Source organism: Phyllobates terribilis, unplaced genomic scaffold (assembly GCF_046119375.1).
Source record: "Phyllobates terribilis strain yellow unplaced genomic scaffold, ASM4611937v1 Scaffold_4__5_contigs__length_816908805, whole genome shotgun sequence".
In the NCBI taxonomy this organism is placed as follows: Eukaryota; Metazoa; Chordata; class Amphibia; order Anura; family Dendrobatidae; genus Phyllobates; species Phyllobates terribilis.
In genome coordinates, this window is record NW_027362764.1 from 792099753 (window position 1) to 792126632 (window position 26880).

Consider the following 26880-nt stretch of genomic DNA (forward strand, 5'->3'; position numbering starts at 1 on the left):
GTGTGATGCCCACACAATGCTGCACCAAGATGGCTAATCACAAGAGGAGTCTGCAACGCAGGCCGGTAGAAGGCCAATCGCAGGATTCACAACCACATGTCTAGAACAACGGATCAGGGTCCTGCAAACTGATGTGCTTATCGCTAAACATGTTATAGTGAATTTTATTCATTTATTTTCCTCACTTAAACAGCGCCATTAATTCCACAGCGCTTTACAGACATCATCATCATCACTGTCCCCATTGGCTCCCACAATCCAGATTCCCCATCAGCATTCTCAGGTACGGCTCGTTTCCTGATCACCCAACGAACAAGCAAAATGCTTCTTCATCGGGAGAAATTAACTTGTCCTCATCAGCGCATTGTCCTGTGTAAGCTGCGCTGCCAAGAACAATGGCTACTTATTCCTACAGAAGGATGGACTAGTGATACTCGGACTGAACAGGAAAACCTGCAGCCAATCAGCGACCATAATAAAGCCCCCTCAGTTACCAACCCCCCTTTCTGCTCATAACACGTCCTATAAGTCTGTACTTTCTTTATGTTGCTCGGTTTCGTCTCTGTATTATTACACTCTGCACCTTTCATATTAAAGTGCAAAACTTTATTACATTTTTTCCTTGTACTTTCAAAAATGTACAATCCATCGCCTTACCACGAGCGTGACCCTCATCTATGGGAGACCACCAATAATTTATGTATGACTACAGGACTAAACCATCCCCATACAGCCTGTACATAGAGCTCAGCGCCATCTACCTGATGATTCCCCGGGACGTTGTGATCTTCCTCTGGACGGTCCTGAGAATACAGAGGACGGGGACATCTCTCGGGTGGATTTCTCCTCCCGGATCCATCTGTGGGTGACACAAGGACACAGTGGTGGAATCCATGATCGACTGGAGATCTGAATCAGACGCTTCTCTCATCACCTCCTGTTCCTGAGTTATCAGGGTCTTATAACGGTGTTGAGCTTCTAAATACGCCAGGCTCATACAGTAAGCCCCGCACTGAAGGTCTGACAGGTGCCTCAAAACCTGCCAATGCATTCATACACGGGCCTTATTCACAAGGGGAACAACAATCCCCCATTACTTGGTTTTACCATGAAATGATCCCAATTGATGTTGATTTGCTCAACCGTTAAATACACTGCTCAAAAAAATAAAGTGAAAACTGAAATCCCCCCTCCTAGATCTGAATGAATGAAATCTTCTCATTGAATACTTTGTTCTGTAGAAGCTGAATGTGCTGACAACAAAATCACCCAAAAATCATCAATGGCAATCACATTTATTACCCAATGGAGGCCTGGACTTGGAGTCACCCCCAAAATTAAAGTGGAAAACACACTACAGGCTGATCCAACTGTGATGTAATGTCCTTAACACAAGTCACAATGAGGCTGAGTATTGTGTGTGGCCTCCACGTGCCTGTATGACCTCCCTACAACGCCTGGGCATGACCCTGATGAGGCTGAGTATTGTGTGTGGCCTCCACGTGCCTGTATGACTTCCCTACAACGCCTGGGCATGCTCCTGATGAGGCTGAGTATTGTGTGTGGCCTCCACGTGCCTGTATGACCTCCCTACAACGCCTGGGCATGCTCCTGATGAGGCCGAGTATTGTGCGTGGCCTCCACGTGCCTGTATGACCCCCCTACAACGCCTGGGCATGCTCCTGATGAGGCTGAGTATTGAGTGTGGCCTCCACGTGCCTGTATGACCTCCCTACAATGCCTGGGCATGCTCCTGATGAGGCTGAGTATTGTGTGTGGCCTCCACGTGCCTGTAATGACCTCCCTACAACACCTGGGCATGCTCCTGATGAAGCTGAGTACTGTGTGTGGCCTCCACGTGCCTGTATGACCTCCCTACAACGCCTGGGCATGCTCCTGATGAGGCTGAGTATTGTGTGTGGCCTTCACGTGCCTGTATGACCTCCCTACACCGCCTGGGCATGCTCCTGATGAGGCTGAGTATTGTGTGTGGCCTCCACGTGCCTGTATGACCTCCCTACTAAGCCTGGGCATGCTCCTGATGAGGCTGAGTATTGTGTGTGGCCTCCACGTGCCTGTATGACCTCCCTACAACGCCTGGGCATACTCCTGATGAGGCTGAGTATTGTGTGTGGCCTCCACGTGCCTGTATGACCTCCCTACAACGCCTGGGCATGCTCCTGATGAGGCTGAGTATTGTGTGTGGCCTCCACGTGCCTGTATGACCTCCCTACAACGCCTGGGCATGCTCCTGATGAGGCTGAGTATTGTGTGTGGCCTCCACGTGCCTGTATGACCTCCCTACAACGCCTGGGCATGCTCCTGATGAGGCTGAGTATTGTGTGTGGCCTCCACGTGCCTGTATGACCTCCCTACAACGCCTGGGCATGCTCCTGATGAGGCTGAGCATTGTGTGTGGCCTCCACGTGCCTGTATGACCTCCCTACAACGCCTGGGCATGCTCCTGATGAGGCTGAGTATTGTGTGTGGCCTCCACGTGCCTGTATGACCTCCCTACAACGCCTGGGCATGCTCCTGATGAGGCTGAGTATTGTGTGTGGCCTCCACGTGCCTGTATGACCTCCCTACAACGCCTGGGCATGCTCCTGATGAGGCTGAGTATTGTGTGTGGCCTCCACGTGCCTGTATGACCTCCCTACAACGCCTGGGCATGCTCCTGATGAGGCTGAGTATTGTGTGTGGCCTCCACGTGCCTGTATGACCTCCCTACAACGCCTGGGCATGCTCCTGATGAGGCTGAGTATTGTGTGTGGCCTCCACGTGCCTGTATGACCTCCCTACAACGCCTGGGCATGCTCCTGATGAGGCTGAGTATTGTGTGTGGCCTCCACGTGCCTGTATGACCTCCCTACAACGCCTGGGCATGCTCCTGATGAGGCTGAGTATTGTGTGTGGCCTCCACGTGCCTGTATGACCTCCCTGCAACGCCTGGGCATGCTCCTGATGAGGCTGAGTATTGTGTGCGGCCTCCACGTGCCTGTATGACCTCCCTACAACGCCTGGGCATGCTCCTGATGAGGCTGAGTATTGTGTGCGGCCTCCACGTGCCTGTATGACCTCCCTACAACGCCTGGGCATGCTCCTGATGAGGCTGAGTATTGTGTGCGGCCTCCACGGTGCCTGTATGACCTCCCTACAACGCCTGGGCATGCTCCTGATGAGGCTGAGTATTGTGTGCGGCCTCCACGTGCCTGTATGACCTCCCTACAACGCCTGGGCATGCTCCTGATGAGGCTGAGTATTGTGTGCGGCCTCCACGTGCCTGTATGACCTCCCTACAACGCCTGGGCATGCTCCTGATGAGGCTGAGTATTGTGTGCGGCCTCCACGTGCCTGGGCATGCTCCTGATGAGGCTGAGTATAGTGTGCGGCCTCCACGTGCCTGTATGACCTCCCTACTAAGCCTGGGCATGCTCCTGATGAGGCTGAGTATTGTGTGTGGCCTCCACGTGCCTGTATGACCTCCCTACTAAGCCTGGGCATGCTCCTGATGAGGCTGAGTATTGTGTGTGGCCTCCACGTGCCTGTATGACCTCCCTACAACGCCTGGGCATGCTCCTGATGAGGCTGAGTATTGTGTGTGGCCTCCACGTGCCTGTATGACCTCCCTACAACGCCTGGGCATACTCCTGATGAGGCCGAGTATTGTGTGTGGCCTCCACGTGCCTGTATGACCTCCCTACAACGCCTGGGCATGCTCCTGATGAGGCTGAGTATTGTGTGTGGCCTCCACGTGCCTGTATGACCTCCCTACAACGCCTGGGCATGCTCCTGATGAGGCTGAGTATTGTGTGTGGCCTCCACGTGCCTGTATGACCTCCCTACAACGCCTGGGCATGCTCCTGATGAGGCTGAGTATTGTGTGTGGCCTCCACGTGCCTGTATGACCTCCCTACAACGCCTGGGCATGCTCCTGATGAGGCTGAGTATTGTGTGTGGCCTCCACGTGCCTGTATGACCTCCCTACAACGCCTGGGCATGCTCCTGATGAGGCTGAGTATTGTGTGTGGCCTCCACGTGCCTGTATGACCTCCCTACAACGCCTGGGCATGCTCGTGATGAGGCTGAGTACTGTGTGTGGCCTCCACGTGCCTGTATGACCTCCCTACAACGGCTGGGCATGCTCCTGATGAGGCTGAGTATTGTGTGTGGCCTCCACGTGCCTGTATGACCTCCCTACAACGCCTGGGCATGCTCCTGATGAGGCTGAGTATTGTGTGTGGCCTCCACGTGCCTGTATGACCTCCCTACAACGCCTGGGCATGCTCCTGATGAGGCTGAGTATTGTGTGTGGCCTCCACGTGCCTGTATGACCTCCCTACAACGCCTGGGCATGCTCCTGATGAGGCTGAGTATTGTGTGTGGCCTCCACGTGCCTGTATGACCTCCCTACAACGCCTGGGCATGCTCCTGATGAGGCTGAGTATTGTGTGTGGCCTCCACGTGCCTGTATGACCTCCCTACAACGCCTGGGCATGCTCCTGATGAGGCTGAGTATTGTGTGTGGCCTCCACGTGCCTGTATGACCTCCTTACAACGCCTGGGCATACTCCTGATGAGGCTGAGTATTGTGTGTGGCCTCCAAGTGCCTGTATGACCTCCCTACAACGCCTGGGCATGCTCCTGATGAGGCTGAGTATTGTGTGTGGCCTCCACGTGCCTGTATGACCTCCCTACAACGCCTGGGCATGCTCCTGATGAGGCTGAGTATTGTGTGTGGCCTCCACGTGCCTGTATGACCTCCCTACAACGCCTGGGCATGCTCCTGATGAGGCTGAGTATTGTGTGTGGCCTCCACGTGCCTGTATGACCTCCCTACAACGCCTGGGCATGCTCCTGATGAGGCTGAGTATTGTGTGTGGCCTCCACGTGCCTGTATGACCTCCCTACAACGCCTGGGCATGCTCCTGATGAGGCTGAGTATTGTGTGTGGCCTCCACGTGCCTGTATGACCTCCCTACAACGGCTGGGCATGCTCCTGATGAGGCTGAGTATTGTGTGTGGCCTCCACGTGCCTGTATGACCTCCCTACAACGCCTGGGCATGCTCCTGATGAGGCTGAGTATTGTGTGTGGCCTCCACGTGCCTGTATGACCTCCCTACTAAGCCTGGGCATGCTCCTGATGAGGCTGAGTATTGTGTGTGGCCTCCACGTGCCTGTATGACCTCCCTACAACGCCTGGGCATGCTCCTGATGAGGCTGAGTATTGTGTGTGGCCTCCACGTGCCTGTATGACCTCCCTACAACGCCTGGGCATGCTCCTGATGAGGCTGAGTATTGTGTGTGGCCTCCACGTGCCTGTATGACCTCCCTACAACGCCTGGGCATGCTCCTGATGAGGCAGAGTATTGTGTGTGGCCTCCACGTGCCTGTATGACCTCCCTACAACGCCTGGGCATGCTCCTGATGAGGCTGAGTATTGTGTGTGGCCTCCACGTGCCTGTATGACCTCCCTACAACGCCTGGGCATGCTCCTGATGAGGCTGAGTATTGTGTGCGGCCTCCACGTGCCTGTATGACCTCCCTACAACGCCTGGGCATGCTCCTGATGAGGCTGAGTATTGTGTGCGGCCTCCACGGTGCCTGTATGACCTCCCTACAATGCCTGGGCATGCTCCTGATGAGGCTGAGTATTGTGTGCGGCCTCCACGTGCCTGTATGACCTCCCTACAACGCCTGGGCATGCTCCTGATGAGGCTGAGTATTGTGTGCGGCCTCCACGTGCCTGTATGACCTCCCTACAACGCCTGGGCATGCTCCTGATGAGGCTGAGTATTGTGTGCGGCCTCCACGTGCCTGTATGACCTCCCTACAGCGCCTGGGCATGCTCCTGATGAGGCTGAGCATAGTGTGCGGCCTCCACGTGCCTGTATGACCTCCCTACAACGGCTGGGCATGCTCCTGATGAGGCTGAGTATTGTGTGTGGCCTCCACGTGCCTGTATTACCTCCCTACTAAGCCTGGGCATGCTCCTGATGAGGCTGAGTATTGTGTGTGGCCTCCACGTGCCTGTATGACCTCCCTACAACGCCTGGGCATGCTCCTGATGAGGCTGAGTATTGTGTGTGGCCTCCACGTGCCTGTATGACCTCCCTACAACGCCTGGGCATGCTCCTGATGAGGCTGAGTATTGTGTGTGGCCTCCACGTGCCTGTATGACCTCCCTACAACGCCTGGGCATGCTCCTGATGAGGCTGAGTATTGTGTGTGGCCTCAACGTGCCTGTATGACCTCCCTACAACGCCTGGGCATGCTCCTGATGAGGCTGAGTATTGTGTGTGGCCTCCACGTGCCTGTATGACCTCCCTACAACGCCTGGGCATGCTCCTGATGAGGCTGAGTATTGTGTGTGGCCTCCACGTGCCTGTATAACCTCCCTACAACGCCTGCGCATGCTCCTGATGAGGCTGAGTATTGTGTGTGGCCTCCACGTGCCTGTATAACCTCCCTACAACGCCTGGGCATGCTCCTGATGAGGCTCAGTATTGTGTGTGGCCTCCACGTGCCTGTATGACCTCCCTACAACGCCTGGGCATGCTCCTGATGAGGCTCAGTATTGTGTGTGGCCTCCACGTGCCTGTATGACCTCCCTACAACGCCTGGGCATGCTCCTGATGAGGCTGAGTATTGTGTGTGGCCTCCACGTGCCTGTATGACCTCCCTACAACGCCTGGGCATGCTCCTGATGAGGCTGAGTATTGTGTGTGGCCTCCACGTGCCTGTATGACCTCCCTACAACGCCTGGGCATGCTCCTGATGAGGCTGAGTATTGTGTGTGGCCTCCACGTGCCTGTATGACCTCCCTACAACGCCTGGGCATGCTCCTGATGAGGCTGAGTATTGTGTGTGGCCTCCACGTGCCTGTATGACCTCCCTACAACGCCTGGGCATGCTCCTGATGAGGCTGAGTATTGTGTGTGGCCTCCACGTGCCTGTATGACCTCCCTACAACGCCTGGGCATGCTCCTGATGAGGCTGAGTATTGTGTGTGGCCTCCACGTGCCTGTATGACCTCCCTACAACGCCTGGGCATGCTCCTGATGAGGCTGAGTAGTGTGTGTGGCCTCCACGTGCCTGTATGACCTCCCTACAACGCCTGGGCATGCTCCTGATGAGGCTGAGTATTGTGTGTGGCCTCCACGTGCCTGTATGACCTCCCTACAACGCCTGAGCATGCTCCTGATGAGGCTGAGTATTGTGTGTGGCCTCCACGTGCCTGTATGACCTCCCTACTAAGCCTGGGCATGCTCCTGATGAGGCTGAGTATTGTGTGTGGCCTCCACGTGCCTGTATGACCTCCCTACAACGCCTGGGCATGCTCCTGATGAGGCTCAGTATTGTGTGTGGCCTCCACGTGCCTGTATGACCTCCCTACTAAGCCTGGGCATGCTCCTGATGAGGCTCAGTATTGTGTGTGGCCTCCACGTGCCTGTATGACCTCCCTAAAACGCCTGGGCATGCTCCTGATGAGGCTGAGTATTGTGTGTGGCCTCCACGTGCCTGTATGACCTCCCTACAACGCCTGGGCGTGCTCCTGATGAGGCTCAGTATTGTGTGTGGCCTCCACGTGCCTGTATGACCTCCCTACAACGCCTGGGCGTGCTCCTGATGAGGCTGAGTATTGTGTGTGGCCTCCACGTGCCTGTATGACCTCCCTACAACGCCTGGGCATGCTCCTGATGAGGCTGAGTATTGTGTGTGGCCTCCACGTGCCTGTATGACCTCCCTACAACGCCTGGGCATGCTCCTGATGAGGCTGAGTAGTGTGTGTGGCCTCCACGTGCCTGTATGACCTCCCTACTAAGCCTGGGCATGCTCCTGATGAGGCTGAGTATTGTGTGTGGCCTCCACGTGCCTGTATGACCTCCCTACAACGCCTGGGCATGCTCCTGATGAGGCTGAGTATTGTGTGTGGCCTCCACGTGCCTGTATGACCTCCCTACAACGCCTGGGCATGCTCCTGATGAGGCTGAGTAGTGTGTGTGGCCTCCACGTGCCTGTATGACCTCCCTACAACGCCTGGGCATGCTCCTGATGAGGCTGAGTATTGTGTGTGGCCTCAACGTGCCTGTATGACCTCCCTACAACGCCTGGGCATGCTCCTGATGAGGCTGAGTATTGTGTGTGGCCTCCACGTGCCTGTATGACCTCCCTACAACGCCTGGGCATGCTCCTGATGAGGCTGAGTATTGTGTGTGGCCTCCACGTGCCTGTATAACCTCCCTACAACGCCTGCGCATGCTCCTGATGAGGCTGAGTATTGTGTGTGGCCTCCACGTGCCTGTATAACCTCCCTACAACGCCTGGGCATGCTCCTGATGAGGCTCAGTATTGTGTGTGGCCTCCACGTGCCTGTATGACCTCCCTACAACGCCTGGGCATGCTCCTGATGAGGCTCAGTATTGTGTGTGGCCTCCACGTGCCTGTATGACCTCCCTACAACGCCTGGGCATGCTCCTGATGAGGCTGAGTATTGTGTGTGGCCTCCACGTGCCTGTATGACCTCCCTACAACGCCTGGGCATGCTCCTGATGAGGCTGAGTATTGTGTGTGGCCTCCACGTGCCTGTATGACCTCCCTACAACGCCTGGGCATGCTCCTGATGAGGCTGAGTATTGTGTGTGGCCTCCACGTGCCTGTATGACCTCCCTACAACGCCTGGGCATGCTCCTGATGAGGCTGAGTATTGTGTGTGGCCTCCACGTGCCTGTATGACCTCCCTACAACGCCTGGGCATGCTCCTGATGAGGCTGAGTATTGTGTGTGGCCTCCACGTGCCTGTATGACCTCCCTACAACGCCTGGGCATGCTCCTGATGAGGCTGAGTATTGTGTGTGGCCTCCACGTGCCTGTATGACCTCCCTACAACGCCTGGGCATGCTCCTGATGAGGCTGAGTAGTGTGTGTGGCCTCCACGTGCCTGTATAACCTCCCTACAACGCCTGGGCATGCTCCTGATGAGGCTGAGTATTGTGTGTGGCCTCCACGTGCCTGTATGACCTCCCTACAACGCCTGAGCATGCTCCTGATGAGGCTGAGTATTGTGTGTGGCCTCCACGTGCCTGTATGACCTCCCTACTAAGCCTGGGCATGCTCCTGATGAGGCTGAGTATTGTGTGTGGCCTCCACGTGCCTGTATGACCTCCCTACAACGCCTGGGCATGCTTCTGATGAGGCTCAGTATTGTGTGTGGCCTCCACGTGCCTGTATGACCTCCCTACTAAGCCTGGGCATGCTCCTGATGAGGCTCAGTATTGTGTGTGGCCTCCACGTGCCTGTATGACCTCCCTAAAACGCCTGGGCATGCTCCTGATGAGGCTGAGTATTGTGTGTGGCCTCCACGTGCCTGTATGACCTCCCTACAACGCCTGGGCGTGCTCCTGATGAGGCTCAGTATTGTGTGTGGCCTCCACGTGCCTGTATGACCTCCCTACAACGCCTGGGCATGCTCCTGATGAGGCTGAGTATTGTGTGTGGCCTCCACGTGCCTGTATGACCTCCCTACAACGCCTGGGCATGCTCCTGATGAGGCTGAGTATTGTGTGCGGCCTCCACGTGCCTGTATGACCTCCCTACAACGCCTGGGCATGCTCCTGATGAGGCTGAGTATTGTGTGCGGCCGCCACGTGCCTGTATGACCTCCCTACAGCGCCTGGGCATGCTCCTGATGAGGCTGAGTATTGTGTGTGGCCTCCACGTGCCTGTATGACCTCCTTACAGCGCCTGGGCATGCTCCTGATGAGGCTGAGTATTGTGTGTGGCCTCCACGTGCCTGTATGACCTCCCTACAATGCCTGGGCATACTCCTGATGAGGCTGAGTATTGTGTGCGGCCTCCACGTGCCTGTATGACCTCCCTACAGCGCCTGGGCATGCTCCTGATGAGGCTGAGTATTGTGTGTGGCCTCCACGTGCCTGTATGACCTCCCTACAACGCCTGGGCATGCTCCTGATGAGGCTGAGTATTGTGTGTGGCCTCCACGTGCCTGTATGACCTCCCTACAACGCCTGGGCATGCTCCTGATGAGGCTGAGTATTGTGTGTGGCCTCCACGTGCCTGCATGACCTCCTTACAACGCCTGGGCATGCTCCTGATGAGGCTGAGTATTGTGTGTGGCCTCCACGTGCCTGTATGACCTCCCTACAACGCCTGGACATGCTCCTGATGAGGCTGAGTATTGTGTGTGGCCCCCACGTGCCTGTATGACCTCCCTACAATGCCAGGGCATGCTCCTGATGAGGCTGAGTATTGTGTGTGGCCTCCACGTGCCTGTATGACCTCCCTACAACGCCTGGGCATGCTCCTGATGAGGTTGCGGATGGTCTCCTGTGGGATCTCCTCCCAGACCTGGACTAAAGCATCCGCCAACTCCTGGACAGTCTGTGGTGCAACGTTGGTGGATGGAGCGAGACATGATGTCCCAGATGTACTAAATCGGATTCAGGTCTGGGGAACGGGCGGCCAGTCCATAGCTTCAATGCCTTCATCTTGCAGGAACTGCTGACACACTCCAGCCACATGAGGTCTGGCATTGTCCTGCATTAGGAGGAACCCAGGGCCAACCGCACCAGCAGATGGTCTCACAAGGGGTCTGAGGATCTCATCTCGGTACCTAATGGCAGTCAGGCTACCTCTGGCGAGCACATGGAGGGCTGTGCGGCCCTCCAAAGAAATGCCACCCCACACCATTACTGACCCACTGCCAAACCGGTCATGCTGAAGGATGTTGCTGGCAGCAGATCGCTCTCCACGGCGTCTCCAGACTCTGTCACGTCTGTCACATGTGCTCAGTGTGAACCTGCTTTCATCTGTGAAGAGCAAAGGGCGCCATTGGCGACTTTGCCAATCCTGGTGTTCTGTGGCAAATGCCAAGCGTCCTGCACGGTGTTCGGCTGTGAGCACATCCCCCATCTGTGGACGTCGGACCCTCATACCACCCTCATGGAGTCAGTTTCTAACGGTTTGTGCAGACACATGCACATTTGTGGCCTGCTGGAGGTCATTTTGCAGGGCTCTGGCAGTGCTCCTCCTGTTCCTCCTTGCACAAAGGCGGAGGTAGCGGTCCTGCTGCTGGGTTGTTGCCCTCCTATGGCTCCCTCCACGTCTCCTGGTATCTGCTCCATGCTATGGACACTGTGCTGACAGACACAGCTACCCTTCTTGCCACAGCTCGCACTGATGTGCCATCCTGGATGACCTGCACTACCTGAGCAACTTCTGTGGGTTGTACTGTAGACACCGCCTCATGCTACTGTACCTCTAGGGGTGAGAGCAATGGCAAAATTAAAAAGTGACCAAAACAACAGTCAAAAAGGATGAGAGCAGAGAAATGGTCTGTGGTCCCCACCTGTAGAACCGCTCCTTTATAGGGGGTATCTTGCTAATTGCCGATCATTTCTAGCAGTTGTCTGTTCCATTTGCACAACAGCAGGAGAAATGGATTCACAATCAGCGTCGCCTCATAACTGGACGGGTCGATTTCACAGACGTGTGATTGACTTGGAGTTACATTGTGTTGTTTAAGTGTTCCCTTTATTTTTTTGAGTAGTGTATATTAACCATTGCAAACAGACTATACGGCAGTGACTGCGTTATCTGCAGCGGATGGCAAGAAACACCTGATAAAGGTTTTCTAAATCTGTTTGGTAACGATTCCCCTTTTCCTCCATTACCACATTGTGGAAAACCAGTAAAAGATGTTCCTCAATGTAACTCCACAATGCAGTTATCCCGGTGTACGGAAACTGCAGAGATCAGTGATAAAGATCCAAGTGGGAGGGAAACGTTCCATGTGACGATATCGGTTATCCTGGATGTCGAGATAAACTGGCACTAAGGAAAGCATTAACCACTGAACGTCTGGAGGAACATATCTGTACTATGACGCCAGCTACACAGAAAGTTATATCCATCCTCCATTACATATAACAGGGACGGCTCATAGTACAATCACGGCATACAAGTCTCCTCTTACCCTGTGATGTGCGAGGCTGGTCGTCCTCCATCATGATACTCCCACTCCTCCGCGGAGAAAGACGGTGATGTCCTGACACCTTATAGGAACCTGACACACAATGATAGTGTCATTACCCAGAATCCCCCAGTGCCGGTACCGTCAAGGCTAAGGAGTTAGTAAGCCAAACCTCCAACTCCTCAATTTCCACGACTCCGACTCCCTCATACATGGGTCATGTTTAAGTGATGAATTTACTGTAGCACAGATTCATTTCAGCTAAAAGTCGTTCCCAAATTCTTATGAAAAAAATATTCCCCACAAACTGCATTGAAGTACTGTACCCAATTTATTATATATTTTAGGAGTCGGTCCATTTTATATCGACTTCACCAAAATGGACTCCAGTGTCATGACTCCGACTCCACAGCCCTGGGTCCTGTATAATATCCCAGCATAGGGGGAAGTGGGGCGGAGAAGAGAGAAAGAGAGCACTCAATCATTACCACCACCCCACAGACCCAATGCATCTCAAGTGCCCCCCACAGCCCCCTGTATCTCCAGTGCTCCCCACACCGCTAACCCCCCACAGCCCCCCTGTATCTCCAGTGCCCCCCACACCGCTAACCCTCCACAGCCCCCACGTATCTCCAGTGCCCCCCACACCGCTAACCTCCCACAGCCCCCCTGTATCTCCAGTGCCCCCCACACAGCTAACTTCCCACAGCCCCCCTGTATCTCCAGTGCCCCCCGCACCGCTAACCCTCCACAGCCCCCACGTATCTCCAGTGCCCCCCACACCGCTAACCTCCCACAGCCCCCCTGTATCTCCAGTGCCCCCCACACCGCTAACCTCCCACAGCCCCCCTGTATCTCCAGTGCCCCCCACACCGCTATCCTCCCACAGCCCCCCTGTATCTCCAGTGCTCCACACACCACTAACCTCCCACAGCACAGATTCATTTCAGCTAAAAGTCGTTCCCAAATTCTTATGAAAAAAATATTCCCCACAAACTGCATTGAAGTACTGTACCCAATTTATTATATATTTTAGGAGTCGGTCCATTTTATATCGACTTCACCAAAATGGACTCCAGTGTCATGACTCCGACTCCACAGCCCTGGGTCCTGTATAATATCCCAGCATAGGGGGAAGTGGGGCGGAGAAGAGAGAAAGAGAGCACTCAATCATTACCACCACCCCACAGACCCAATGCATCTCAAGTGCCCCCCACAGCCCCCTGTATCTCCAGTGCTCCCCACACCGCTAACCCCCCACAGCCCCCCTGTATCTCCAGTGCCCCCCACACCGCTAACCCTCCACAGCCCCCACGTATCTCCAGTGCCCCCCACACCGCTAACCTCCCACAGCCCCCCTGTATCTCCAGTGCCCCCCGCACCGCTAACCTCCCACAGCCCCCATGCATCTTCAGTGCCCCCCACACCGCTAACCTCCCACAGCCTCCCTGTATCTCCAGTGCCCCCCACACCGCTAACCTCCCACAGCCCCCCTGTATCTCCAGTGCCCCCCACACCGCTATCCTCCCACAGCCCCCCTGTATCTCCAGTGCCCCCCACACCGCTATCCTCCCACAGCCCCCCTGTATCTCCAGTGCCCCCCACACCGCTATCCTCCCACAGCCCCCCTGTATCTCCAGTGCTCCACACACCACTAACCTCCCACAGCCCCCCTGTATCTCCAGTGCCCCCCACACCGCTATCCTCCCACAGCCCCCCTGTATCTCCAGTGCCCCCCACACCGCTAACCTCCCACAGCCCCCCTGTATCTCCAGCGCCCCCCACACCGCTAACCTCCCACAGCCCCCCTGTATCTCCAGCGCCCCCCACACCGCTAACCTCCCACAGCCCCCCTGTATCTCCAGCGCCCCCCACACCGCTAACCTCCCACAGCCCCCCTGTATCTCCAGCGCCCCCCACACCGCTAACCTCCCACAGCCCCCTGTATCTCCAGCGCCCCCCACACCGCTAACCTCCCACAGCCCCCTGTATCTCCAGCGCCCCCCACACCGATATCCTCCCCACAGCCCCCCTGTATCTCCAGTGCCCCCCACACCGCTAACCTCCCACAGCCCCCCTGTATCTCCAGTGCCCCCCACACCACTAACCTCCCACGGCCCCCCTGTATCTCCAGTGCGCCCCACACCACTAACCTCCCGCAGCCCCCCTGTATCTCCAGTGCGCCCCACACCGCTATCCTCCCCACAGCCCCCATGTATCTCCAGCGCCCCCCACACCGCTAACCTCCCACAGCCCCCTGTATCTCCAGCGCCCCCCACACCGCTAACCTCCCACAGCCCCCTGTATCTCCAGCGCCCCCCACACCGCTATCCTCCCACAGCCCCCTGTATCTCCAGCGCCCCCCACACCGCTAACCTCCCACAGCCCCCTGTATCTCCAGCGCCCCCCACACCGCTAACCTCCCACAGCCCCCTGTATCTCCAGCGCCCCCCACACCGCTAACCTCCCACAGCCCCCCTGTATCTCCAGTGCCCCCCACACCGCTAACCTCCCACAGCCCCCTGTATCTCCAGTGCCCCCCACACCGCTATCCTCCCACAGCCCCCTGTATCTCCAGCGCCCCCCACACCGCTAACCTCCCACAGCCCCCCTGTATCTCCAGTGACCCCACACCGCTAACCTCCCACAGCCCCCCTGTATCTCCAGTGACCCCACACCGCTAACCTCCCACAGCCCCTTGTATCTCCAGTGCCCCCCACACCGCTATCCTCCCACAGCCCTCTGTATCTCCAGTGCCCCCCACACCGCTAACCTCCCACAGCCCCCCTGTATCTCCAGTGACCCCACACCGCTAACCTCCCACAGCCCCCCTGTATCTCCAGTGCCCCCCACACCGCTAACCTCCCACAGCCCCCCTGTATCTCCAGTGCCCCCCACACCGCTAACCTCCCACAGCCCCCCTGTATCTCCAGTGCCCCCCACACCGCTAACCTCCCACAGCCCCCCTGTATCTCCAGCGCCCCCCACACCGCTAACCTCCCACAGCCCCCCTGTATCTCCAGTGCCCCCCACACCGCTAACCTCCCACAGCCCCCCTGTATCTCCAGCGCCCCCCACACCGCTAACCTCCCACAGCCCCCCTGTATCTCCAGTGCCCCCCACACCGCTATCCTCCTACAGCCCCCCTGTATCTCCAGTGCCCCCCACACCGCTAACCTCCCACAGCCCCCCTGTATCTCCAGTGCCCCCCACACCGCTAACCTCCCACAGCCCCCCTGTATCTCCAGTGCCCCCCGCACCGCTAACCTCCCACAGCCCCCCTGTATCTCCAGTGCCCCCCGCACTGCTAACCTCCCGCAGCCCCCCTGTATCTCCAGCGCCCCCCACACCGCTAACCTCCCACAGCCCCCTGTATCTCCAGTGCCCCCCACACCGCTAACCTCCCACAGCCCCCTGTATCTCCAGCGCCCCCCACACCGCTAACCTCCCACAGCCCCCCTGTATCTCCAGCGCCCCCCCACACCGCTAACCTCCCACAGCCCCCTGTATCTCCAGTGCCCCCCACACCGCTATCCTCCCACAGCCCCCTGTATCTCCAGTGCCCCCCACACCGCTAACCTCCCACAGCCCCCCTGTATCTCCAGCGCCCCCCACACCGCTAACCTCCCACAGCCCCCCTGTATCTCCAGTGCCCCCCACACCGCTAACCTCCCACAGCCCCCCTGTATCTCCAGCGCCCCCCACACCGCTATCCTCCCACAGCCCCCCTGTATCTCCAGTGCCCCCCACACCGCTAACCTCCCACAGCCCCCTGTATCTCCAGTGCCCCCCACACCGCTAACCTCCCGCAGCCCCCCTGTATCTCCAGCGCCCCCCACACCGCTATCCTCCCTCCATTACCTCTTCTCTCCGCTTCTTCCTCTTCTCTGTGGATTTTCCTGTCTGATCTGCAGCTTGTAATCTAAGTAACTGAAGGACCTGTGATGATGTCATCACCATGTGACCAGCCACGTGAGTGGGCGGAGCTCAGCAGTAGACACTGTAAGTGGTGGATGCAGGACCTGTATGGTGACCATGTGACCTGAGGGGAGGAGCTTGTGCTGTGTGGAGAAGTGATGGCGGCTGAGGGCTCCCTTCACCCATAGAGAGCAAGGAAATGCTGGGAGTTGTAGTGTTGTCTTCTCATATCATAGAATAACAGGCTGAACATGCTGGGAGTTGTAGTGTTGTCTTCTCATATCATATAATAACAGGCTGAACATGCTGGGAGTTGTAGTGTTGTCTTCTCATATCATAGAATAACAGGCTGAACATGCTGGGAGTTGTAGTTCTCGCTTTAATTCTCTTCCTGTAATGTCCTTTGATAGCACAGGTTGGTTGGATGTTCTGGGGCTTGTAGTTCCCACCTTTTACCAGTGTAAAGGGCCATGAGCTGCATTTGTAGCTGGTTCTACCCCAGTCGCTCCCATTGCAGTAACTGGAAATCTAGAGAGAAGACGAGTCGGATCCAGTGTGTGCGGCCGGAGGAGGCTGAGAGCGGCCGGAGGAGGCTGAGAGCGGCTGGAGGAGGCAGAGAGCTGCCGGAGGAGGCTGCGAGCGGACGCAGATCACCGACACCAACCGCCTGACGACATCCGGACCGCTGCACTTCCAGCTGCTCATGTCGTGGGGGCGGATGGGACTGGTGCAAAGCTGACCCCCGAGCTCCGCAACGGGGCAAGCAACAGGTGTGTGCAAGATGAAAATCACACCTGAAACCTGATAATAACGGGAGTTGACTCCTTCTCTGCATTGTGTGAATGTGTGCCACACTAAGCATGGAGAACAGAAAGAGGAGAAGAGAACGGTCTGAGGACTTGAGAACCAAAATTGATGAACAATATCAACAATCTCAAGGTTACAAGTCCATCTCCAGAGATCATAATGTTCCTTTGTCCACGGTGCGCAACATAATCAAGAAGTTAACACCCCATGGTGCTGCAGCTAATCTCCCTGGATGTGGATGGAAGAGAAAAATTGATTTAAGGTTGCAACACAGGATAGTCCAGATGGTGGATAATCAGCCCCTATCAAGTTATAGAGAAATCCAAGCTGTCCTGCAGGCTCAGGGTGCATCGGTGTCAGAGCGGACTATCCGTCCACATGTGAATGAAATGTAATGCTATGACAAGAGACACAGGATGACCCCACAGACACAGAAACATTGAAAGCTAGATTGCAGTTTGCCAAAATGTACATGAGAGCTTTCTGGTGAAGCACATCATTCTACTGTTTACTAAAAATTAAAGGAGGCCTACAAAGAAAAGAGCACAGTACCTACAGTCAGATATGGTGGAGGTTCAAAGATGTTTCGGAGTTGTTCTGCTGCCTCTGGCACTGGGGACCTTGCTGTGTACAAGGTATCATGAAATCTGAAGATTACCAAAGGATTGTGGGTGGTAATGTAGTGTCCAGTGTCAGAAATCTGGGTGTGTGTCCTAGTTCAAGGGTCTTCCAGCAGGACAGTGACCCCAAACATAGTTCAAGAAGCCCCCAGAAATGGATGGAAACAAAGTGCTGGAGAGTCCTGAGGTGACAGCAATGAGTCCGGATCTAAATCTCATTGACACCTGTGGAGAGATCTTACAATGGCTGCTGGGAGAAGACGTCTTCACATATGAGAGACCTGGAGACGATTACAAAATAAGGACTGTCCAATAAGAAGCTTGTTGATGGTTATAGGAAGCAATTGATTGCAGTTATCTATTCCAAAGGGCGCAAACAAATATTAAAAGGGTTTTCCCATGAACAGAAGTTGATTTTAATCAATAGATCTTGGAATAATAATAACTTCCACAATTGGATGTGTTTACATATAATGTTCCTGTGCTGAGATAATCCTATAAATGTGCCCCTGCTGTGTACTGTGTAATGGCTGTGTCTGACCGTACAGGGACATGGTCTGATCATACCACAGCTCCTGGGCAGGGGGGGGGAGCAAAAGCGTATACAGACAAGACAGCAGGGGAGAGAGCAAAAGAGTATACAGACAGTACAGCCGGGATCACAGCTGATTATATCTGTGAGATAAAACGTACCTGCTTCTTTCTAAACAATGTTTTACCTCAAAGAAAGTATCAGCTGTGATCCCGGGTGTAATGTCTGTATAGTTTCCCGCCCAGGAGCTGTGGTATGATCAGACCATGTTCCTGTACAGTCAGACACGGCCATTACACAGTACACAGCAGGGGCACATTTATAAGATTATCTCGGCACAGGAACATTTAATGTAAACTCATCCAATTGTGGAAGTTATTATTATTCCTAGATCAATTGATTAAAATCAACTTTTGTTCGTGGGAAAACCCCTTTAAATTGAGGGTGCGAACAATTTTGTCCGTCCCATTTTAGGGATTTTGTCTGAAATAATGTCCAGTTTTCCCTTTTTATATCCTTTTTCTGTGTTGTGTTGTTCCAATACAGACAAATGAAATAAACCTGTGTATAACAAAACACGTGGAATTGCAATAATTTTGTGGGAGAAATAATTAATTTTCTGCAACAATTTCAAAGGTGTCAACACTTTTGGCCATGACTGTATAACCATATCTTGAATATGTTTTGGTAAAGAGCTAAAATGCCAAAACTTGTATCACTGTCCACATATTTTTGGACCTAACTACCTTTAATAGCTTTGTGTTTTGTATGCTAAGTACTAGTTTTATTTATGAATTCAAAAAGATAGGCTATTGGTTCACTGAGAACTGTTGAAAACGTTGGAAGCCGGTTTGTACCATTCTTCAGGAGTCAGCTTTTTGTTATAAGTTATTTATCTATTTGTGGTAAAATAATGAAACTTCCTCTTTTCTGCGAATACAATATAAACTCTCTGCCCTTTTGAGTTGGGTCAGAGTCCTTGTACACAGACACGTGTACGCTCTTGTCTCCGATCGGTCGGCGCTATGATTTGACCAACACTGGCAATGTGTGCGACCCCTTGTGTCTCCCTAAAGGGAATTTCCATGACACATTTCAGTGTCGGATCTCAGGATTGTTATTGACAAGAATTCTGTTCTTTGGAAGATGATGGTCAAAAGCAAAGTCATTTTAACCCCTTTAAAGCCCATGACGTACTAATACGCGTCTGTGCCCTGGGCTTTAAGAGCCTGACCCGTATTAGTACGTCATCGCGCGTGCACACAGGCTGTGCGGGCGCGATCGCCGCTGGGTGTCAGCTGATTGTCACAGCTAACACCCGGTACTATGTGCAGGGCGCTGTCCCGCACTGCTCCCGGCACATTAACCCCCGCAATGCTGCGATCGAAGTCGATCGCAGCATTGCGGTAGCTAAGGGGAGGTGATCGGTATACTCACCTCCTCTTCCGGCCTCCAGCGCTGTCTGCCGCGGCTTCCCGGGTGTTGCCATAACGACCCGCTGTCGTCATGACAACATCCGGGTCACCAGACAGATTGTTTGGTCATGCGCAGTGCATCTCCAAACTATCTTCTCCCTGTCCAGCGCTGACAGCCTGCATGGTACAGGTATGGTGCTCCATCCCTATGCTATGCAGGCGATCAGAATAAAAAAAGCGAAAGTCCCACAGTGGAACAAAGTAAAAAAGTAAAAACTCTCAGAAAGTGAAAAAAATGTTTTTTAAAAAATTGTAAAAATATTTTAAAAAAAAAATAATAATAATCTACTAAAAATAAAAATATGATGTACCCATCAATAAATATATTATGAAAAAAAAACAATAAAAGTACACATATTTGGTATCTCCGCGTCCGTAACGACCTGACCTATAAAACTGTTCCACTAGTTAACCCCTTCAGTGAACACGGTAAAAAAAATAAATAAAAAACGATGCAAAAAACAATGCTTTATCATCATACCGCCAAACAAAAAATGGAATAACACGCGATCAAAAAGACGAATATAAATAAAAATGGTACCGCTGAAAACGTCATCTTGTCACGCAAAAACAAGCCACCATACAGCTCCATCATCTGAAAAATCAAAAAGTTACAGCTCTCAGAATAAAGCGATGTAAAAAAAATAATTTTTTCTATAAAATAGCTTTTATTGTGTAAAAGTGCCAAAACATAGAAAAACAATATAAATGTGGTACCGCTGTAAACGTACTGGCCCGAAAAATAAAGCTGCCTTATCAATTTTACGACAGCCGGAGCAGAATAAAAAAATGTAAAAAAACACAATTCCTGAATTGTTGTTTTTTGTTTATTCTGCCTCCCAAAAGCTGGAATAGAAAGCGATCAAAAAATATCACGTGTCTGAAAATGGCACCAATAAAAACGTCAACTCATCCCGCAAAAAACAAGCCATCACATGACTCTGTCGGCCAAAATATGGCGATGCAAAAACTAGATTTTACAAAATATGTTTCTTTTAGTGTGTGACAGCTGTCAATCATAAAAATCCGATATCATTCTGGTATCTCTGTAATCGTACCGACCCGAAGAATAAGGTCGTCTAATCACTTATACCGCACTAGGAACGGCGTAAAAAATAAACGCTAGGGCTGGGGTTGGGGTTGTGCTAATGTTAGGGTTGGGGTTAGGGTTGGTGTTTTTTTCAAAAGTAAAAAGAAAAGATTACGATATGGCAACTAGTGTTGAACGCAAGTGCTCGCTACTTGAGTTTGCATCGGGTGCTCGGGTATGCACTGAGTATCGTGGGTGCTTGAGTCTCCGCCCCATATGCTTCGCGGCCCAAAAAACCTCGCGGTGATTGCCTGCCATGCACGAGCGATCCCCGCATGTTTTGTTTTTGGGTGTCTAATAACCGTGAAACTTGCGGGCGGGGACTCGAGCATTTCACTTGAGCACCCGTGATACATGGTGCATACCTGAGTACCCGATGCAAACTCAAGTAGCGAGCACTTGCGCTCAAGAGTAATGACAACTTATTCAATATGATGACCTAATGTTATCAAATTCTGTGTCGTACCTCTGGGTTCAAAATGTTCACTATACCCTTTAATAAAATCCTTGAGGGGTCTAGTTTCCAAAATGGGGTCACTTGTGGGGGAGCTCCACTGTTTAGGCACATCAGGGGCACTCCAAGCGCAACATGGTGTCCGCTAACAAATTGAATGGAAAATCGGCTCAAATTGTTAGAGGACACCATGCTGCGTTTGGAGAGCCCCTGTGTGCCTAAACATTGGAGCTCCCCCACAAGTGACCCCATTTTGGAAACTAGACCACCCAAGGCACCTATCTAGATTCATAGTGAGCACTTGGAACCCCCAGGTGCTTCACAAATTGATTCGTAAAATGAAAAAGTGTTTTTTTTTTTCCACTTTTTCATTTTTACGAATCAATTTGTGAAGCACCTGGTGGTTCCAAGTGCTCACTATGCATCTAGATAGGTGCCTTGCGGGGTCTAGTTTCCAAAATGGGGTCACTTGTGGGGGAGCTCCAATGTTTAGGCACACAGGGGCTCTCCAAACGCAACATGGTGTCCGCTAACAATTTGAGCCGATTTTCCATTCAATTTGTTAGTGGACACCATGTTGCGTTTGGAGGGCCCCTGTGTGCCTAAACATTGGAGCTCCCCCAAAATTGACCCCATTTTGGAAACTAGACCCCGCAAGGCACCTATCTAGATGCATAGTGAGCACTTGGAACCACCAGGTGCTTCACAAATTGATTCGTAAAAATGAAAGTGTTTTTTTTTTCCCTTTTTCATTTTTACGAATCAATTTGTGAAGCACCTAGGGGTTCCAAGTTCTCTCTGTGCATCTAGATAGGTGACTTGGGGGGTCTAGTTTCCAAAATGGGGTCACTTGTGGGGGGTTTCCACTGTTTACGCACATCAGGGGCTCTCCAAACGCAACATGGTCTGCTAATTATTCAAGCTAATTTTACAATCAAAAAGTCAAATGGTGCTCCTTCCCTTCCGAGCCCTGCCGTGCGCCCAAACAGTTGTTTTCCCCCACATATGGGGTATATGCGTGCCCAGGGGAAATTGCACAACATATTTTGGGGTCCATTTTTTCTTGTTACCCCTGCGAAAATAAAAAAAATTGGGTCTAAAGTAACATTTTTGTGAAAAAAGTTAAATGTTCATTTTTTTCTTCCACATTCCAAAAATTCCTGTGAAGCACCTGAAGGGTTAATAAAGTTCTTGAATGTGGTTTTGAGCACCTTGAGGGTTGCAGTTTTTAGAATGGTGTCACTTTTGGGTATTTTCTGTCATAAAGACCTCTCAAAGTGACTTCAAATGTGATGTGGTCCCTAAAAAAATGGTTTGTAAATTTTGTTGGAAAAATAAGAAATCGCTGGTCAACTTTTAACCCTTATAGCTCCCTAACGGAAAAAAAAAATTTGGTTCCAAAATTGTGCTGATGTAAAGTAGACATGTGGGAAATGTTATTTATTAACTCTTTTGTGTGACATATCTCTCTGATTTAAGGTCATAAAAATTCAAATTTTGAAAATTGCAAAATTTTCTAAATTTTCGCCAAATTTCCATTTTTTTCACAAATAAACGCAAATGATATAGAAGAAATTTTACCACAATCATGAAGTACAATATGTCACGAAAAAACAATCTCAGAATCAGGGGGAGCCGTTGAAGCGTTCCAGAGTAATTACCTCATAAAGTGACAGTGGTCAGAATTGTAAAAATTGGCCTGGTCATTAACGTGCAAACCACCCTCGGGGGTAAAGGGGTTAATGTAGAGATAGCAACTACATTGATTTAGGCCATCTGATCAGAGGATCAGGCAACAGCCCATAGGGAAACACTGTGACCAGGGTAAATAGGGGCTTCATTGTAGATGACACCTTCTCAGCTCTGATATCTACGAAATCCAGTGAGAAACAAAGACAGCCCATAAGGTGATCAGAGACAACATCACTAGTGGGGCTAAGAATTTTCCAATTGCATAATTGGGCAGCAAGGTGGCTCAGTGGTTAACACTGTTGCCTTGCAGTGCTGGGTTCAAGAGTTCAAAGCCCACCAAAACAACATCTATAAAGAGTTTGTATGTTCTCCCCATGTTTGCATGGTTCTCTGATTTCCTCCTACGCTCCACAGACATACTGACATGGAATTTAGATTGTGATCCCCAATGGGGACAGTGATGATGATGTCTGTAAAAGCGCTGCAGAATATGATAGCGCTATATAAGCAAACATAATAAATAATACCTTAAAAGCTGTGACGTCTACTAAATCCAGTCTGTTTCATTTACAGAAGCAGATCATCATATGAACAATGTGATCGTAACTCAAGACTAGCAAGCAATGTCAGATAATTGTGCCTGGCAGTGAGAGGGATCATATGCGAGGGATGGTATGTGTCTCCCAGAATGTACATAGAAGCATATTGAACCCGCTGGAGAGAATTGCTATCACAGACACAGCTGTGGTTGCAGTGCAAAATAAAAGTAAAGTTTGAACTTGGTCAAGCTATTTGGCTAAGTTGGATTTAAGAAAACCCGGCATGGGCTTTTATTTTGGGAGTGAACTACAGGATGGCAGTGGGGCGGTTCACTCCCTACAGCCGGGTCTTACAAGTGGCTCATGGCCACAGATTCCATTTAAAAACCTGCAGCAAAGGTTTGGGTGTGTCACTGTTTTGTCTGCAAGCTGCAGAGCAGTTGGCTCTGCAAAACGGGTCTGTGTAAAGCAAACACAGAGGCAAGGAAAGCAAAACTCATGGCGCAACTTGGCGGTGCAGTCGCCCAAGGTAACGAGTTTGGAGATGGACTGTGTTACGACTCAGCTGCGATCCGGAGGATACTGTTTACCTTTACTTTGTGAGTTTTTGGAAAATAAACACATTTAAGTTGAACTTTACTGGGTCACTGCCTCATTACCGCAGTGTGAACACCGTCGTACTACAATATGGTGGAGAATGCAGGCACTGTGAACTGAGGCATACCCCAATGCTAGCTGCCACATTGCAGCCCAGACCCGCAGACAAAATGGAGGCAGTGCTAAGGCAATTGGTCCTTACTCAGCGGCAACAGCAGGAGCAGTTCCAGCAGCAGCAATGCACCAATGAACTGATTGTGCAGCAGATTGTGGCTTAGCGAGAGGCGACACCATCACCGACCCTGGAACGTCATGAGGCCCGGGACAAGGTCCGTTCCGCATTGAGGTAGTTGAGTCCGGAGGATGACGTGGAAGCTTTCCTCACCGTCTATGAGCGCACAGCGGAGTGGGAGAACTTGCCAACCTCCCAGTGGGCTGAAGTGGTAGCTCCGTTCCTGATGGGCGACAAGGAGAAGGCCTACTTTGACCTCAGTCGGGAGGATGCCCAGGACTATGGGAAGCTGAAAGGTGAGATCCTTGCCCGACTAGGGGTTAATACATATGTGAGCACCCAACGGGTGTTTTCATGGACCTTTGTGGAGGCCTGACACGCCAGGTCTCAGGCATATGACTTGCTGCAGCTAGTAAAAAGGTGGCTCCAGCCTGAGACCTTGACTCCGGCCCAGATGGTGGTCGACGGGCTGGTGAGAACTCTGCCAGCCGCTATACAGCATTGGGTGTGGTAAGGGGACCCGGGCACTCTAGACCAGGTGGTTGGCCTGATCGAGCGGTACACTGTCACTTAGGACTTCATATGGGACTCTGCCCCATTGTGGCTGTCACGCCGGACCCTGCAAGCCCAGGAGCCGGGGAAAGGGTCGCGTTCCTCTCCTGGGGACAGTCAGCACCGAGGGTGGCAGGAGACCTATTTCCCCTAAAACGGTCATAAGGACTAACAGTGCCTCCACTATTAGGTGCTGGCGATTGTAGCGTCGGCGTCCCTGCCTCCTGCTAGGCAGGGACACTGTTCCCCTCACCTCTCCGCTCCGTGCCCGGCGTCTTCCTCCCACTCTGCTGGCAGCGCGCGCTGCTTCCCGGCCACTGTGCTTAGGGCGCGCGCTCCCCCTTTCTTAAAGGGGCCGCGCGCGCCGTCCTAAGGAGTCCCCGGCCAATGACCGGAGGACCTCACCATATATAAGGCACCTCCTCCAAAATGGAGGTGCCCGAGCAATGTTGTTGCATAGCCTATCACTCTGCTTCAGCCCTCAGGTCCCGTTACCAGATACCTGCCAGATTCCTGCTTGATACCTGCCTGATACTTGTCTATCTGCTTACATTCCTGCGGTCCAAGAGTCTGCCTACCAGCCCTGCCAGTCTGTCTATGGATCTGATTGCCCGCTCACCTGGGAGCGCTCATCTGCTACCTGCCTGCTAGCCTACCTGGAGGCTCTGCCGTCACGTGCTGTGACCACCTGCCTGTCCAGAGACTCTTACCTGCTCACCTGGGAGCGTCCGCCAGCTACCTGCCTGCTAGCCTACCTGGAGGCTCTGCCGTCACCTGCTGTGACCACCTGCCTGTCCAGAGACTCTTGCCCGCTCACCTGAGAGCATCCACCTGCTACCTGCCTGCTAGTCTACCTGGAGGCTCAGCTGTCACTTGCTGTGACCAACTGCCTGTCCAGAGACTCTTGCCCGCTCACCTGGGAGCGTCCACCTGCTACCTGCCTGCTAGCCTATCTGGAGGCTTAGCCGTCACTTGCTGTGACCACCTGCCTGTCCAGAGACTCTTGCCCGCTCACCTGGGAGCGTCCACCTGCTACCTGCCTGCTAGCCAATCTGGAGGCTTAGCCGTCACTTGCTGTGACCACCTGCCTGTCCAGAGACTCTTGCCCGCTCACCTGGGAGCGTCCGCCTGCTACCCGCCTGCTAGCCTATCTGGAGGCTTAGCCGTCACTTGCCGTGACCACCCGCCTGTCAAGAGACTGTCCCCATCACTTGCCGTGACCTCCTGCCCTTCTACCCAGAGACTGTCCCCGTCACTTGCCGTGACCTCCTGCCCTTCTACCCAGAGACTGTCCCCGTCACTTGCCATGACTACCTGCCCGCCTACCCTGGGAGCCACCCGCTTCCCTTCAAGGACTGCCCCTTTGTATCGTTGCTCAGAGGTTCCACCTCCCAGACCCGTTACAGTTTGCTCGGGCCATGGAACCCGGTGGCACCCAAGCTCCCTCACTCTCGGACTTGTGTCATGAACTTTCCCGTCAGAGGTCCCAACAGGAGTTCATCCTGAGTCATCTGCGTAGTGTTAACTCCAGCCTGGACACATTGTCTACCTCTTCGGGAGCTGCCTCCACATGCACACTTACTACCCCGGCACCGCCGCAGCCCATCAACACCATGGTATCTCTTCCCGGTCCCCGCCTCTCCGCTCTTCCTCGTTTTGGCGGAGATCCCAGCCAGGCACGGGGCTTCATTAACCAGTGCACTCTGCACTTCGAACTGTTGGCACACCAGTTTTCCACCGACCGAGCCAAAGTAGCCTTCATCATGTCCCATCTCACGGGAGAGGCACTGGCTTGGCTAAATCCTCTATGGGAGAGAGGAGACCCCCTGGTGTCCAACCTGCCAGCCTTTCTCACGGCTTTCCGGAAAGTCTTCGACGAACCAGGACGGAAGACCTCATCCGCATCATCTCTGCTACGCCTCCATCAAGGAAATCTCACCGTGGGCCAATATGCCATACGGTTCCGTACCCTTGCTTCGGAGCTTGCCTGGGATAACGACGCCCTGGTGTCTGTCTTTTGGGAGGGTCTGTCCAGCCGTATTAAAGATGAACTCGCCGGTCGGGACATTCCTACCACTCTCGAAGACTTAATAACTCTTGCCACCCGGATTGACATCCGCTTCCAGGAGCGCGCCAAAGAGGTCACCCGTGAGAGGAGGTTTCCACGTCTAGCCCCTACCTTCCAGAAACCCGTCACTTCTCCCGTTACTCCCCAGGCGCACTCACCCGAGCCTATGCAGGTCAACCAGACCAAGATGGTCAAGACCCGTCAAGAGTTACGCCGAGCCGAGGGGAGCTGCTTCTACTGTGGCAGTAAGGAGCACCGGATCCGTTTCTGCCCGGAGAGGTCTGGAAACGCCTGTGTCTAGGATCGCTCAG

At 53.1% G+C, this 26880-nt stretch overlaps 1 protein-coding gene across 1 annotated transcript in view; it reads right to left on the reverse strand.

The window, feature by feature from the left end:
• LOC141264727 (uncharacterized) overlaps positions 1-26880 on the reverse strand; it is a 161102-nt gene that overhangs the window by 68449 nt on the left and 65773 nt on the right. The window contains exons 9-11 of the mRNA XM_073676988.1: positions 15855-15915; positions 11997-12086; positions 762-859 (exon numbers count right to left, since the gene is read on the reverse strand). Of these exons, the coding sequence (XP_073533089.1) occupies positions 762-859; positions 11997-12086; positions 15855-15915 (249 nt within the window). The remainder of the gene's footprint in view (positions 1-761; positions 860-11996; positions 12087-15854; positions 15916-26880) is intronic.